Raw genomic sequence first — 16,063 nt, 5'->3', positions numbered from 1 at the left:
GGCAGCAAGAGCCGCGCCCCTTCTCATTCTCATCATCTTTTTGTTTTAAAAAAAGAATGCAGAAGCGCCACCGGTTAACAATGCAACAGATGTGCTCAAATAAATAGCCAAATTTCATAGTTTAACCACTACTGGAAACTGACACTTTGCCGAGTGTCGGAAGCTTTGCCGAGTGTTTTTTATCGGGCACTCGGCAAAGATGGCTTTGCCGAGTGTTTTTTTCGGCACTCGGCAAAATACGTCTTTGCCGAGTGCCTTTTTTCTAGCACTCGGCAAAGATGTATTTTGCCGAGTGTCATTTTTTTGCACTCGGCAAAATGCGTCTTTGCCGAGTGCCTTTTTTTTGACACTCGGCAAAGAGGCTTGGCACTCGGCAAAATGCGTCTTTGCCGAGTGCCTTTTTTTGCACTCGGCAAAGAGGCATTTTGCCGTGTGCATTTTTTTTGCCCTCGGCAAATTATTTTTTCAAAGCAATTTTTGAGGCCCTAAATGAATTCAAATGAAAAACTTTTCAACTACAAAGTTGTATAACTTCTCAAGATCTACAAAGTTTATTTTGGTCATTTCTTCATTTGACAAAGCGACAATAACGTTGTTCATAAAATCTACATCTCTCTCATATCTCTCATATTAGTTTCATAAAAGTAAAAGAGAGATATATAAGATTTGTGAATAATATTATTACCACTATGTCGGATGAACAAATGACCAAAATAAACTTTGTAGATCTTGAGAAGTTATGAAATTTTGTAGTTGGCAATATTTTGATTTGAAATCATCTTGTCATGCAAAAACGACGTTTGAATTTGAAAATTTTAAAATTTGAATTTTTCAAAAGACTTCGGACGGAAAAACTTCATAAATGAAAATTGTAGATCTCCAAAAGTTATGAAACTATGTAGTTGACAACTTTTTTATTTGAAATCATTTTGTCATGCAAAACTACGTTTGAATATCTCAAATTTGAAATTCGAATTTTTCAAACGACATCGGATGGAAAAACTTTCTAAATGAAAATTGTAGATCTCGAAAAGTTATGAAACTTTGTAGTTGACCACTTTTTTATTTGAATTCGTTTAGGGCCTCAAACACGTAATTTACTCTCGGTTTAGTATAATATATGAGGATAAATAACGGAATCTAGACACAAGTGACAGTGTAGTGCAGTGGTAGAGCAGTAGACACGCGAGGGAGAGGTCGTGAGTTCGAATCTCGCCGACCGCGTTAGCCGCGAATTTTGCGCAAAAAATGTATCGGCTTCGATGGCCGGTGGCGCTGGATGGACGGGTGCTGGCCGGTGGCGGCCTCCCCCGAAAAATTTTTTGCTATTATTTTTGGGTTTTTTTCGTATTTTTATTTTGCCGATTGTAAATCTTTGTCGAGTGCTTTTTTGGCACTCGGCAAAGTGCCCGACAAAAAACACTCGGCAAAGGCTTCTTTGCCGATTAATTTTTTGTCGAGTGCCCTTTGCCGAGTGTATTTCGGGCTTTGTCGAGTGCCGCAGGCACTCGGCAAAGTGCCGGTTTCCAGTAGTGAACTCTTTTGTAAAATATAGAACCCCTAAAAAAAGAGTACAGACTTGCTCTTTCTCGTCTTGTATATTAAAAAATTACCATGTCACCAACTACCAAAAAAATTACCATGTCACCAACTACCACGGATCTATTCCTGGCGTTTGAAACTTTCCACGGACTTATTCCTTCGGACTCGTCCGCAGCAACATCCTAGCAGCTATGCTCCTTCGCGTGAATAGAAGACTCCGTGCGTTTTGGGCTCCTGGCGGCGACATCGCCATTGCGTGCATCACCAGCACGAGACATTGATCTTGGTGGCGACATGCTACTGCTACCCTGTAGGTGTTCCGACCCATCATCGTGTATGCTGCTTTGCTTGATATCAGATGAGTAGATACATTGTTCATGCATCAACATATATATGTGATGGTACAAATGTCAAAAGCAACTCCTTAACAGAATAATATACGCCCTGTTCGTTTGGGTTTATTTGGCTTATAAGCCGTACTTTTTCAGTCAACGAACAATACTTTTCTCTCACACCAAATCAGCCAGCAGTACTTTCAGCCATGGCTTATCAGTCAAACAAACAAAAAACGAACAGGGTGATAGATAACAAGGTTCATGCAAGAACATTAATCAATCCGATATGCTGTGAACTAAAATGTTTCAGAAAATTGGACATGTCTCACACTATGCCCAAATCTAAAAATTGAAGATCATGGTACTACTAATTTCCGAGCCATCTTGCAACTATTTTCTTCTGTTGATCTTCATATAACTGTTGCTGTCTTGTTAACATGGTGCTCATATCAATATTCATAATTCTTTTTTCTTCTCGATCCCACTCGAAATCAAAATTTTCTTTGTCAAGTTTTATCCTTTCTTCATGCAAGACAAGGGCTTTTTGGCACATCTCTTGTTTCTTCAACTCCCTCTCCTCTTTCTTCAACTCCTTCTCAACATACACCTCTTTCTTCTTTGCCAATGAATAATCCAAAGCTTCAATGCTCGAACGCTGCTTTAATTTATGTTTTTTCTTCTTAGTCCCTGTAGGCCTCTCCATTGTGGTTATTGTGGTTTGAGTCTCAGCTACAGTACCAATGACAGGGTCTGGTGCATCAGTAGCAGGAGTTGAACTGACAGTGGTCTTTTGTTTTTTGCTGAATGGTTTCTGAGGTCCAGTTGGCTGGCGCCTATTCGTTCACTTTGAGTGGTCTTTGAGCTTTTTCTAGCAATGTATGTACTGAAAAGTCCTGTGCAATGGGTCGTCATTCTTGTACATAGTTAATGAGTTTGCTTGCTGCAATGGGAAACAAAGATGACACATGAAATTCGGCAAAAACATATAGGAAATTAGCATGTAAAGGTAGGTCATCTAACCTTGTCATCAACAGATGCACCACTCTGATTTTGGGCCTCTACCTTTGAAACACAGCCGGCAAATATGTTGCACTCATGTAGTATACTAGACCACCGATTCATTAGAGAGCTTTGTGTGCGATCAGATTCAAAATCCTTGTGTGAATAAAAGTAATCATGTATTCTTTTCCAATAGGTTTCTTTTTATTGATTGACTCCTCTCACAGGATCCAAACTCACATTTAGCCATGCTGACACCAACATCTCGTCCTCTTTAACAGTGAAATTTTCTGACCTTTTTTTTAATTCCTTTGACCGCAGCAGGAACCTCGTCGTGTGGTTGTATTTCATTATGAGGTGGGATATTGTTGGACACTACACCTGGAGTGAAACCTTCCATAATCATGTCGGTCAAAGATCTCCCTGAATCCATTTCGGCTGTAAAAACAAAACACAATGAACTGAACAAGGAACAAAACACAAGGTCTATTGTCCAGATGTAGTAAAAATTATTGCCTAATAATTTTCTGCAGACTGAAAGGGTGTGCTTGCCCAAATGTACTACAAATTATAGCCTAATAATTTTCTACAGACTGAGAAGGTGTGCTTGCCCAGATGTACTATAAATTATAGCCTAATAATTTTCTGCGGTCTGAGAAGGTTTGCGACCAGATCGTATATCTTTGCCTGACTCTTATGTAAACAAGCAGCTTAATATATTGTGTAAAAAATAGTCATAAGCATTTTTTTGTTCTCATGCACTGCCAATTAGATGAGTGATCACAAAGACGCTGTACTACTATGTGAAAATTGCACAAATTTTTCAGTTGAACAGACGCACTTTAGCTCTAATTCCTTACTGATGACAGAAGGATTTAGAACGTTCAGCTGATGAACTCATGATTTCAACAAACTTGACTCACCAGAGCACACGTCGAGGAATGGATTCGATGCAGCAGCAGCATTGTTGGGTGGAAGGACTCGTCGTCACTGGCTTGCTTGCGTCGCATTCTCCAACCAAGGCAACACCGGTGAGTCCTGCTCCTCCCATCCGCCTGACGCCGGAGCAATGGGGAGTGAATATAGGGCAACGCAGTTGGGATCTCCCCGGCGCATGTACGGCGGAATCTCTCCATGAGGATGCTGCGACATCGCGATGAAGAGGAAAAGGCCGATTCCGAGGGGAAGCAAACAGCAGCTCCGGCGGTTAATGGGGCGGCGGCGGCAACGAAAGGGGAGGGGAGGAGGTGATGGACGACTGGGAACCGAATCGTGGAGGTCGGACCTGTGTTCCCCACGATGGGAAAGTGGCTGCGGGGGAGGGGAGGATGCGATGGAGCTGAGGACCGAATCGAGCACTTGCGCGGGAAGGATTGCGCGTGCGATGGGAAAGTTCAGCATGAGCGTGTGAAGGATTGCGTGCGCGGGCAGGCACCATGGCGAGCGATTTCGGTAGATGGCTAGCGAGTGCGGCGTGCTATCTATGCCGAGCGAAATTCTAGGGATAGCACGTTTGCTATCCATATAGCACACCTGTTGGAGCTCAATTTTTGTTGTAAAATTCCAAATATAGCATACAGAACAAGGATACCACATCTGTTGGAGTTGCTAAGCATACAAGATTGGTCCCGTTCGCTTCGCTGGAGAGAAAAAAAGCCGAAACACTGTTCTGGCTGATTCATTGTGAGAGAAAAATACTGTTTCGGCTGAAAAAACAAGCTGAAAAGTACGGATTATAAGACAAACGAACATGACCATTATTGAAAGAGTATAAAAAACATCCACTGAAAAGGCTAATTGTTAAATGAATATCTTCCAAATAAAACCATATGTTTGTTTCTGCAGCGAGAGAAAAAGGGTTCCAACTAGTGCCATTATTCTTAACCTCCGCAATTATGTGATCAGCTCCAACACCCTGCTGTGAATAAAGATTATTAAGAATTACAAAGTCTGACTCCTCTCTACTACCGATTATTTGCCTGCATAAAGTTCTCAAGCCTCTTGCCCCTTAGCAGTGATCTCAATTCCTTCAAGCCTCTTGCCCCTTAGCAATGATCTCAATGCCTAGGACAATGAGACCACTTCTCCTGAATGACGTGTCCACAAGGCTGATAGATACCTCGCCGTCGTCACCTTCACCATTGTGGAAGTCACCCAACTCCAGCTCCATCCACCCATCAGCCCTTTGGCTAGAGAACCTTGGATCACCAAGGAGTGCACCACACGCCCTGGAAATACCACCACGCCTCATCTGCCATGAATGCAGATGCTCGAGGTCGTGGCTATCCAGGAGAACGTCGCGCGTGCGTCCTCCGAGGCTGATAGTGACAGGCGTCTTCTGGCATGAACCAAAACAGCAGCACCCGTCGTCTACCCCCAGCACAATGTAAGCAGTATACGTTGTGTGCTTGGACAGCATGCTACTGTTGATCTTGCCATGTATTTCCAACCGACTGCCACGCCAGCACTTGCCCGCATCCGAGAATATCCGGTTCACAAATCAACAGAGCTTAAAATTCTCTTATCACAAAATATAAGCCATGCACGTATTTGAATATTTAAACTTTGTTATCTTTGACGAACAATTAATCTAATCATATGGAAGTTTATACTACAGAAATGATTACATTGATTTATATTGATAAATACTTTCTAATGTTCAAACCATTGTTGCCATAAATTATATATTATAATAGAAATTAGCAATCAAAGTATAAAGTATGATTTTGAAGACGACACCAAGTCAAATCGTGCCTTATATTTTAGGACTAAGGGAGTAATCGAGAACTAGAGCAATATTAGGGTTTAAGGGATAAAAGCCATAATGAGTAAAGAAGTTAAAACATAGGTTGATTTGGTGTGATTGGATCCCTCAATCGATCGTGGCCCTTTATATTTATAGGTTGGGTGGTCTTATCTAGCGGGGAGTAAAAATTCCTATAAAATCCATGAGAAATACAATTCAAACTTAGAGCATCTCCAAGAGTAACCAAAATAGTCTCCCAATTCAGGAATTTTGGCAATATTGAAAAAAAAAATCATCTCTAACAACTCCCAAAGCCACCTCCAATATCTTGGCACTTGGGGAAAAAAGACCCCCACATGTGGATATATACGCGTGTGTATATCATCACACCAATCTAAAGGTGGAAGGAGGTGGGGAAGAAAAATAAGTAGGACAAGATTCCTAATGCAAATTAATGTACAATAGAGAAAGAAAGTATAAAAGTGGTTGATGTGATTTAGAAAATAGTTTGGGATTTCTGATGTAAAAATACTTTCTATTTTTTAGGAGCGATATTTTGGAAACTGTTGGAGGAAGCTCTTAGGACATGTTTGGAAATGCTCGCTCCCAACTTTACTAGCCAAACAGGGACAACTCCACAAACTCTTCTCCAGAAAAAAGGTGAAGTCGTGGGCCAACTCCAGGTGTTTTGTGCAGCACCTAAAGGGGTACTCCAGAAACTCCATATTTTTATAGAGCTGCTCCATGTTAGAGTTCGTGGAGTGGAACATCCCAAATCCAGACTCCAAAAACTTTCTATATATGGATTTTGATTGTCTTGGCAAGATGAATGCAATAGTGAAGTCAAGTTTGCAATTTCAGACAGTCCAAAACCCCATAAGCCAATTTCCCCAGAATTAGCCTTAGTTGGCCAACTTTGAGTGCGAACAAGTACTAAATAATAACTAAATCGCCCACTCACAATTCGCATCAAAACTTCAGAAATGGCAAGCAACCTTGAGAGAGAGAGCAAACCTAGAGCCAGTGATAGGGATCCAGCGATAGTTGATAGGGATCCAGCCATAGCCAGCGATAGGGACCTCGCTCCAATCAATGCTTAGCTTCCTTGCAGACAGCATGTAGCACATGGCGCCGGTTTCCTTGTCCAGCCAGATGTTCTGAACACACACCACACCAAAGATTAGTCAGTCATCCCAGAATCACATACTGCATAAAACTTAGACGTGAACAAAAGTGGTTCTTGTAGTACTGTGAGGCCATCGACAAGGAGGACTGGGCCATCGGAGAGCCGCATGAACAATGCCTTCTTGGACGGTGCCAGTGGAGAGAGCTCCCTAAGGGCCGACAGTGGGAGGTTGGACGGCAGGAAGGAGTTCCAGACAATGTCAGAGTTCGCTGCAGTGCGGAAGGCCAGTGAGACAACCGCAGCACGGCATGCGTCCTGTGGCCCAGTAAGGGCAATCGACGCCGAGATGAGGTCCACTGGCCGGCGCACGATCTCACAGGCAATGGTAGTGGCGGTGGCGACTGATTCCGTCATCGTGTCCATCAATTCCACTACTTACCTGCTTTGTTTCCGCGTTCGATAAATTCGATTTGGGGGAATGGGCCGTATAGGGATTAAAAACGCAAAAGTAAAAAGTGAGTTAGAAATCATAGAGCGAATTTTATAGACGGAGGAGGATCTGATTCATACGACATTTTACGAAACAACAAACAAGAATGAATGAATGCCAGTTCAATCCATGTGCACAACAACAGACCAAATCAATTTTACATCCAAAACATCAACGCCATACCATTTGTAGTACCGCAAAACAAAAGCCACCATACTATCTATAGTACTGCAAACAAGTCTACCAAGCAAGAACCAAAAGATATATGAGGAAGGGGTAGAGTGCTCCACCAACCCTTGGTTACCCTACCTGCAATGGAGGCGGCGCCTTGACAGCCGACTTGTTCTAGGTTGCGGTGAGGTGACAAACCCTAGAGTGGCAGCGACAATGGGTAAAGTGAGCGAGAGGAGACAAGACGGTGCAGTGAGGAGAAGAATATGGCAACCCTAGCACCAAACCTTAGTTTTGTTCACGACACTATGTATATGGGCCCACTTAATTTGCGTTGAAGTGGGCTACCCTTGTGGTGCTCTTTGGAAACAAACCCAACAGGTAAGGCTTCAGACCTCCACTAGGTAACCAAACAAGCCCACGCTACATTAGGAAAGCCTGTATAGGCCCTTAGCAAAGGTCAACCAAACATGCACTTAGAAGAACTCCGATGGGGCCACTACTCCATTTTAGGTGTGGCCCCTACTTTTCCAAGCCCATACTCTCAGGGGCACTTTTCTTTCTGTTGGGAAGGTTTTTTCTTGAGTAAATTGCACCGTGGGTTCTTAAACTTTTGGTGAATTCCCATCTAGGTCCTCGAACTAAAAAAATTACCATCTAGGTCCTAAATCTACTTGTCTCGTGCACCATTGGTCCAAAACACGCCATGCGCGTGTGCCAAGAACCGACATGGTCATGCCACCATGGAGACTGGACGCGGGCTCGTTGTCCACTTTACGAAACCCCCCTCTCCCTTCTCAGTCTCACTCACAAGTCACAAGCTTGTCGTCTCTCTCTACTGAAGCATCGAGCCGCCGCCTGCCTCCCCCAAGGTCGTCGTGAGGTCCAAGCACCGTTGTGTCCCACCTCCGCCAGCAGCTATGCATGCGCCGATGCCACTTGGTAGCTCATCTTCTGGCCTAGATCACCAAATGTGGTTAGGCGCCTGTAACCGGACCACCCCTCACACTGGCTCCATAGTTAGCTCTGATGTTATCTACCTCTTGGAGCACCAAACCAATTGAAGAATGGCATACCTAGCGCCCAGACGTTCGCCCCCCTGGCGGCGTCCGGACGCAGGTCCCAGATAGCACCCCTGCCCCCCCCCCACAACGCCCTATTCCTCACCGCGTCCCTGTCTTCGTTCCCCACCGCGCCCCTATCTCCGTTCCCCACCGCACCCCTGTCCTCGTTCCCCACCTCACCCCGGTCCCCGTTCCCCCACCGCGCCTCTGTCCCAAAGAACACGAAACACTTCAAGTGCAACATCGCAAACATATGGGAAAACTATGTTGTGCAACATCGGAATATAAATACTGCAACATCGCAAAATTATGTGGTGCAACATCGAAAAACATGTACTGCAACATCGAAAAATATGTACTGCAACATCGAAAATTATGTAATGCAACATCTCAAACAGTAGTACTGCAACATTGCAAAATCAACCCTAAAACGTGGAAATGGAAACATTCGAAAATCATCTGTTGCAACAACCCAAAAATCACATTCCAACATTCGAAAATCATCTGTTGCAACAACACAAAAATCCCATTGCAACACGGAGAAACAGCAAGGACGTACAAACAGCAAGGGGATGAGTTCGAGGTGCAGGCTGCTCCAGCCCTGACCCATCACCTTTGAGCTTGCCAGAGGGAGGAGGGAATAGGACCCCAGAGCTCGCCGGAACCCTAGTCACTGCCGCGTCCCTCAGATCCAAAGGAGGAGGAGGAGGCTCAGATCTAGAGGAGGAACTACCTACCTCGTTGAAGCAGCCGTCGCCGCTGTCGTCCTTATCTCTGGTGAGGGAGCGGGAGCTGGGGAGCGCGGGGTCGCAATGGAGGTCGCTGAGGGGGGAGGGAGGGAGCGCGGGTTGACGGGGTGGCAGCGAACTGGCGCTGGCGCGGCGTACGTCAAGCGCGTCGCGGGCTGGAGCAAGCACGTCACGACAGTGAGTTATTGGGAGAGCGTCGTGGGCGTGTGTGGTGTGCGGTGTCGGGATAAGTAGATAAGGACAGACGTCCATACGAGAGTATCATCGATTGAAGAGGGTTGGTGCCAGTAAAGAGGCAACGCCACCTGTGTTTCCAAATCGACCAAGCCACTAGAAATCTTGCGTAATGCATAATGCGTTTACAATTTTCCATGTAGAGAGAAATACACACCATTTGTACTATGCCAGTGACAGCGCCAGCTTATTACCAGCCTTTAACTTCGGCATTTTGTGATGTGAATCTTAACCATCTGGTCTTTGCTTGAGGAAGAAATACATAGAGGAATTTAGAGATGGCTTCTCCTGTTTGGCCTCAGTGTGTCGACCATGCATGGGCATCGGGGAACTCGAAGCCTGTAGGCTGTAGGTTCTATAGGCTGGCCAAGGGAGGAGGCCGGAGGGCTCTAGTAGGCAATCTGCCACGATGCTACTCTCCCTAGGATTTCGATGATAAGAGCATATATGTGTTTTATTCTCGTTTTCCCACAAACTCTGAAACACTTGCTTGATGAAACAAACGGTCTCACCTTGATGAAAAAACGGCCTCAGCTCCGGCAAATATCACTATCACGGTACCACCACAAGCTCTGAGATGTATTGCAATATGCACACATGTTCAGTTTTCTTTCTTTCTAACCGGTAGCAGAAAACATGATGCAACACAGCAACAGCAGCCACAACCACAAAGTAGGAAATGCAATGGCATGCTCAATCTCTGATACACGTCACTTATCTTTTTTTTTACAGCTCTAAATTTGAGTTATCTATATGTGTCGTAAAAAAACAAGGAAGAGCTACGATCTTTGCAACAAACAGATCAAAGATCAAGCTATAGTTAGTGTGCCACAGTATTGAATCCTTAAACCGCATAATATGTTTATGGTTAGATGAAGATGATACAATCAATACCATCTAGCCATATGGTGAACACTGAGTACTGATTACATGCTTTCTTCTGTCCATTTATTTATTCCCACAAGATGGCTCTTACACCTACAAATCGTTAGCCTAGTTTCTTGGGTCTAATCTCAATGCCCTGGACAATAAGACCCTCCTTCGAAGTACCTGATGTCTGCAGGAGGCTAAAGTGCACCTCGCCATCATCACCTTCCTTGTTGTAGAACACGCCCATCTCCAACTCCATCCAACCATCAGTCCTTTCCTGAGGGAGCACCGGGTTTCTACCATGCCCAAGCCGGTAGCTCTTGTTGTATTCTGGCCTAGCTTCATAGCTTTGGAGGCAGACTTTGCGAATTATTTTCTTTCCTGCAACCGTGTCAATTGATGCCTTCTGGGGTGGATAATCCAGCCCATAGGATCCAACGGGTATCTTGAACACAATGTAAGTTGCATAAGCTGTGTCTCGAGAAAGCATTTTGCTGTGTATCTTGCCACGTATTTCGAACCAGCAAACGGACAGGAGTACAGCAACTTCAAACCTGTGCCAGATTAACAAAGGACTAAGTTTCAAAGAAAGAGCAATCGATATAAGATGATTGATAATCAAGTACAATTATATAACAAGGATGGTGCATATGCAAAACTTGGGATAAATCCTGAACCCTGGACACTAAGTTGCCGGGCCTATGCACCATCCATGCTGCTGCTGCTAAGAAATAAGAACAGACTGCTACCCAGTCAATACATAGCTATGAGGCCAACCTTTTCATAATCAGATTTTTCTATCTAGATCTGTAAAAGCCCCATGCCCTAGAACTTGATTTTTTTTTCTAAATCCTCGAAAACAATTAGCACTTTACCTCACAACAAGTCTCTAATCCAAATTGCAAGCCAAAACCACCAACAGCAACAGGGTGAATTTGCAGTACAATGCAATGGCATTCGCCACATGACATATATATGCTCGAACAATTTGCGTGAGAATTGGAATCAAGATACAGAAGAAATTGGTTGCGCCATGCGAACCTGGAGTCGGGGAGATTGGTCCAGCGCCAGTAGCACGGCGTGTCGCCCCACGAGATGTGCAGGCCCCTCGCTAGCAGCATGTAGCACTTGGCGCCGCTCCCCCTGTCCAACCACATGCTCTGGACACAACAACAGGCCGGTTAGCCGATCAGATGATTAATTGAAGAACTAGATTACAAGAGAAGGAAACCCTACTGCTACATGTGGCCTGTCGAGGGCCGGGCCGTACCTTGAGGCCATAGGCGAGCAGAGGATTTTTGGGAACCGGCTGTATCCTGAGGCCATCGGCGAGTAAGAGGGGGCAACGGCGGTCGGAGAGGCGAAGGAACCGCTCCTTCTTGGACGGCGGCGCGGGGCCCGCAAGCTCCCCGGCAGCGATCGGCGGGAGGTCCCGTGGGACGAAGCGGGCCCACACGGCATCGGATCCAGCGGCGTCGCGGAAGGCGCGGGAGACCGCGACGGCGCGGCAGGCGTCCCGCGGCGTGGTGAGGGCGAGCGCCGCCGAGATGAGGTCCTCCGGCAGGCGCGCGATCTCGCAGGTGCCCGTCGCCGACCCCATCGACTGACTTCTCTGCTGGATTTGAGAAACGGATTCTGCGAGCGAGACGGGGATTGCTTCGGATCGCAACAAAAATTCAGGGGGTGGGGAAGATTGAAATGAAACCAGCAAGAACCAGACGTGGGGCGGGTTTTGTACTTCACCGACTAGATGAAAAAGTTGGGCCGTCTCGCCCGCGCCGTCAGTTTAGGCCCAATATTGTCTCGGCACTCTCTGGAACACAGAAATTTTGTAGAAAAAATAGCGAAGTAATTTCACATAAATTAGCTTAATTTTATATGAAAAATATAAGATCCAGAAAAGAAAATTACTGCATTCCAAAGTGACCTAAAGGGCTCACCCTGTATATGATTGTGTTGGTTGTCTAGGTCTGGAGATATTGATCGTATCCCATCTTCTTAGCTGACATTTGGGTCAAGAATTGGACGATCATATTTTTACAAGTGTTTGGTTTGAGGGCAGCAAGGTTAGAGAATATTCTTCCAAGATTCGGGACGTTCTCACCCCTATGTACTTGTCTGCAGTTATTTTCACTTCTAATCCCTAAGTGTCTACCTACGGTAAGAAATAATTAAGCTCTAAGAAAGAACCATGAAGAACAAAATAGAAACATAATTAAGAACTGCCTATAACATAATGCTCAGCGTGTATAGTACTTAATATTCCTGAGCAAGGCTAGACCAAAATTTTCAATGTTCTCGGTTATTAGCAAGGATGGGGCTTCTTTGGCATCTCACTGACCGAGCAGCTACAAAAGAAGAGCCCCCATGTGTCATATCCATGCATACACACAAGTTGATTAGTCCGTTTCCAGTTTGTGTGCAAGTAGCTAATAAGCAATCATATATATGTGTTAGCTAGTAGTCCAGACATTGCTGGAGTCATGGTGGTCGATCAGCGGAAGGATGTAGGACAAGGGCTCGCGAGGGTTCGAGGGAGGCAGCCTTGCGCAGCACAAGTTGTGCTGGAGTTGAGGCCACTCATCTGCCATTTTATGAAGTTTCCATTCCCATGACCAACTTTATCCTTTATGAAACATATGTGTGCAGATTCTTTCATGACTAGTGACAAGGGGATGCCTCAAATTAGTTTGAGATTGTTAGATTTAGTCCTACATCAGTAATTGATGTTGGGAGAACACAACATTATAAGGTGGGGAGCAGCCCTCACCTATCATGCTAGTCTTTTGGGTTGAGTTAGACCTAAGGCCTAGATATGCTGTGGGCTCCGTTGGACCTGGGCCCGAGGGGTGCCGGCTCGTGGGTATAGCGAGCTGGACAGATTCCGCTACGCACTCTAACAAGTGGATCGAAGCCTATGGTCGAAAAAATCCTGAAAAATCTCACGGGTCACATGGTGACGGGAGAGCCCATTAACATCTCGGAGGTCACACGGGTTGTGTGTGATATGAGCATTGGACTCGGGACGTGGATAACGTCTTCTGAAGATTACACGGGGTTGTTGTAGGGTCAAGATGGTAGACTAGAGAGGAGGTGAATAGTCCTTTCTAAAATTAATCGTGTCGCCTAACCGAAACAAATGCGGAATTAAAACTATTGGTCTAGCCAAGACTACACCTCTCTATCTAAGTTCACAAGCACCTTAAAAAGATCATAATTAGTCAACAAAGGTGTCGGGCTAGTTAGAGCTCACCTAATCAATTCTAGAGCAAGGTCACACAAATCTATGCACTAGTACTTTACACAACCGAGGAAGCTCCTACATAACTAGTGAAGCAAAAGCACAAAGCCCCTAAGCTTACTAGCAATGCTCAATAACAAGGCTACATAAGCCAAATTAAAGAGCACAAATTACTTAGCTACACAAACTAAATAATGTGACTAACAAGGTTACTAAAATCAAATTAGCCACTCAAGGGAATTACTTCTATGACACACAAGCAAGAAGGCAACTAGCAAGCTACTAAAGCTAAGCTAGCCACAAGAGTAACTACATGTTGGGGACCTAATACCGGGATACCCAAGAAGGTGGAACTAATAACCATCGAACGTTAAAAACTTCTGGACGGACAAGGATGTCGCTACGCTTCTTGCCCGAATGACGAGAGTTTGGTTCCGCCTCGCTCGACGCCTTTGGGCCAGCTCCGCCTCACCCGAGGGCTTAGGGATAGACTCCGCCTCACCCGACCCCCGAGGGCCAGGCTCGGTCTCGCCCAAGGGATAAGGGCCAACTCCGCCTCACCTGAGAGCTTAGGGATTGACTCCGCCTCGCCTGACCCCCGAGGGACAGGCTCGGTCTCACCCGAGGGACACCCACAGCACTGTTTCCTGCTCCGACCCCATGACCGGGGCTCGTGGGAAGCCTGCTCACCGCTCTTCTCCGACCGGTGCACTGAGGGTTGACTAGAGCCATCCGACCGGGGGCTCCCCATTCGGAGGGAACCAGAAGACGTGCGGAGAAAGGCAAGGCATGGCTCATAAGTCAAAACCACTAAACCAGAGTCCATATCCTACGCCCCGACAGGAAAAGTACTGCCAGGGAACGACGGGATGGGTACTTTAGACCCTTCCAGGCGTAACAGAGCCTGAATAGTGTTGTGGGCGCGTGCTCTTCGCCCTACAGAGTTGTGGGCGCCGCCTTCAGCCCTCAGGCACAAAACCCGACGTAGACATACGACAACCACTATGGTCCAGAAAAAGACTCGTGTCCTCCACAAATGATGGATATGCTATCACTACGATATGGTCCTAAGGGAGCGGCACCCACTTCATGGCCCCTCGGGTCCACCAGATCAGAGTATTCGCTTCAGCCTCCGGACGCCCCCTCCGATCAAAAGGCTTTGCCCATAGCACTGCTTCCTGCTCCGACCCGGCGACTTCGACCCCGCGACCAGGGCTCACGGGAAGCCTGCTCACCGTTTTTCTCTGACCGGTGCACTGAGGGCCGACTAGAGCCATCCGACCAGGAGCTTCCCGTTTGGAGGGAACCAGAAGGCGTGCGGAGCAAGGCTGGGCGAGGCTCATAAGTCAAAACCACTGTACCAGAGTCCATACCCTACGCAGGGTAGTACTCTGTAGCCATCCTGACATTCTATAGTGGCATCGACAGTATTGTAGGCACTTATCATCCTTTTGCACCCACCGGAATGGACAACAAGGCTGGGTAGACGTGAACAACAAGGCTAGGTAGCATACGCACCCTAGCACTCTCACTTGTAAAGCCGTCCCCTTCATCTATAAAAGGGGATGTGCTTCCTCCAACAAAAGGACTAACTCTTGATGGACAACAGAATACACATCACACACAGTCAAGCTATTACCAAGCTCTTGGCATCCTTTCGACCCTTCCATCAGAGACTTGGGACCAGTCCCTCTCTCGACCGTTTGTACCCCCTACTACGAACCATTTTCGGTGCTAATAACACGAGCAGCAACAGACTGGACACAGGGACATTAAGCCCGAACCAGTATAAATCTTGTGTCCATTAGCGCACCATCCGGGCCTAACACGCATAACTATAAATTTACTCGTCGGTGCTTGTACAAAACACCGACAGTTGGCGCGCCAGGTAGGGGCATTTGTGCGTTCCAAATAAGGCCTTGGATGGCCACCCACGCAATCAGCTGGGTCCTAGGCGCACACGTGCATTTCGGTGACTTGGATTTCATCGTCACACTGGGTGGAGAGCTGGCACTGACCCACGCGGCCGTCCAGTCTCTCCCTCCCATCAACTTCAGCTACCGGAGGCTTGAGGGCCAGCTCGGCGTCTCCCTTGGGCCCTAGTCGTCCAAGGAGGCCCCACGCCACATCACCCTCTCTCTGGAATGCTCCACACGGTGCGCCTCGATGGCGTTGCTGTTCGACCTCCGCAATGATGCGGCAACCGCTGGCCACCATCTGGCACTATGCATGGTTCAGTCGCCTATAGATAGCGAGTTCGTGGGGGCAATTGAACATGATCCAGAGACACTCCACAGGCTCCTCACGGAGGAACCAGAGTTGTCCTCTAGCTCTGACTCCAGCAGGGGGAGCCATCACCCTTCCCGGAAATGCTTCATGACGCAAACCTCCGAGGGGCACGTCCAAAGCGTCTCTGGAGAGGAGGCAACCTCGACAAGCAACCTTGACGGCAGGTTCGGGGGGAGGCAGTAGCCCCATCTCGCTTAAGGATGGAGT

General features: G+C 46.6%; 2 protein-coding genes and 1 pseudogene across 2 annotated transcripts; all 3 read right to left on the bottom strand.

Annotated features, from left to right (window-relative positions):
• Positions 1-2,244: 2,244 nt before the first annotated feature.
• LOC136466298 (glutathione S-transferase T3-like) lies at positions 2,245-4,028 on the bottom strand (annotated as a pseudogene).
• Positions 4,029-4,905: 877 nt separating this feature from the next.
• LOC136466297 (F-box protein PP2-B3-like) lies at positions 4,906-7,162 on the bottom strand. Its single transcript, XM_066464685.1, has 3 exons — positions 6,872-7,162; positions 6,702-6,779; positions 4,906-5,127 (listed from the first exon to the last, which is right to left on the bottom strand). Exons 1-3 carry the CDS (start codon positions 7,160-7,162, stop codon positions 4,906-4,908), a joined length of 591 nt encoding a protein of 196 aa, XP_066320782.1.
• A 3,020-nt stretch (positions 7,163-10,182) lies between these two features.
• Positions 10,183-12,364, bottom strand: LOC136464832 (F-box protein PP2-B11-like). Its single transcript, XM_066463777.1, has 5 exons — positions 12,267-12,364; positions 12,065-12,139; positions 11,597-11,982; positions 11,368-11,486; positions 10,183-10,880 (listed from the first exon to the last, which is right to left on the bottom strand). Exons 3-5 carry the CDS (start codon positions 11,924-11,926, stop codon positions 10,445-10,447), a joined length of 885 nt encoding a protein of 294 aa, XP_066319874.1. The 5' UTR covers positions 11,927-11,982; positions 12,065-12,139; positions 12,267-12,364; the 3' UTR covers positions 10,183-10,444.
• Between the last annotated feature and the right edge of the window lie 3,699 nt (positions 12,365-16,063).

Source organism: Miscanthus floridulus, chromosome 7 (genome assembly GCF_019320115.1).
Source record: "Miscanthus floridulus cultivar M001 chromosome 7, ASM1932011v1, whole genome shotgun sequence".
Lineage (NCBI taxonomy): Eukaryota > Viridiplantae > Streptophyta > Magnoliopsida > Poales > Poaceae > Miscanthus > Miscanthus floridulus.
Note: the sequence above shows the minus strand (reverse complement) of the source record. Positions and strands in the feature narration are given on the sequence as shown.

Coding starts and splice junctions, on each gene's coding strand:
- LOC136466297 (XM_066464685.1), bottom strand. CDS start 7,162: ATGACGGAATCAGTCGCCACCGCCACTACCATTGCCTGTGAGATCGTG. Junction 6,780..6,871: donor TCCTTGTCGATGGCCTCACA/GTACTACAAGAA, acceptor GTGTGTGTTCAG/AACATCTGGCTGGACAAGGA. Junction 5,128..6,701: donor TAAGCATTGATTGGAGCGAG/GTCCCTATCGCT, acceptor CATTCATGGCAG/ATGAGGCGTGGTGGTATTTC.
- LOC136464832 (XM_066463777.1), bottom strand. CDS start 11,926: ATGGGGTCGGCGACGGGCACCTGCGAGATCGCGCGCCTGCCGGAGGAC. Junction 11,487..11,596: donor TGCTCGCCTATGGCCTCAAG/GTACGGCCCGGC, acceptor TGTTGTGTCCAG/AGCATGTGGTTGGACAGGGG. Junction 10,881..11,367: donor ACCAATCTCCCCGACTCCAG/GTTCGCATGGCG, acceptor AATCTGGCACAG/GTTTGAAGTTGCTGTACTCC.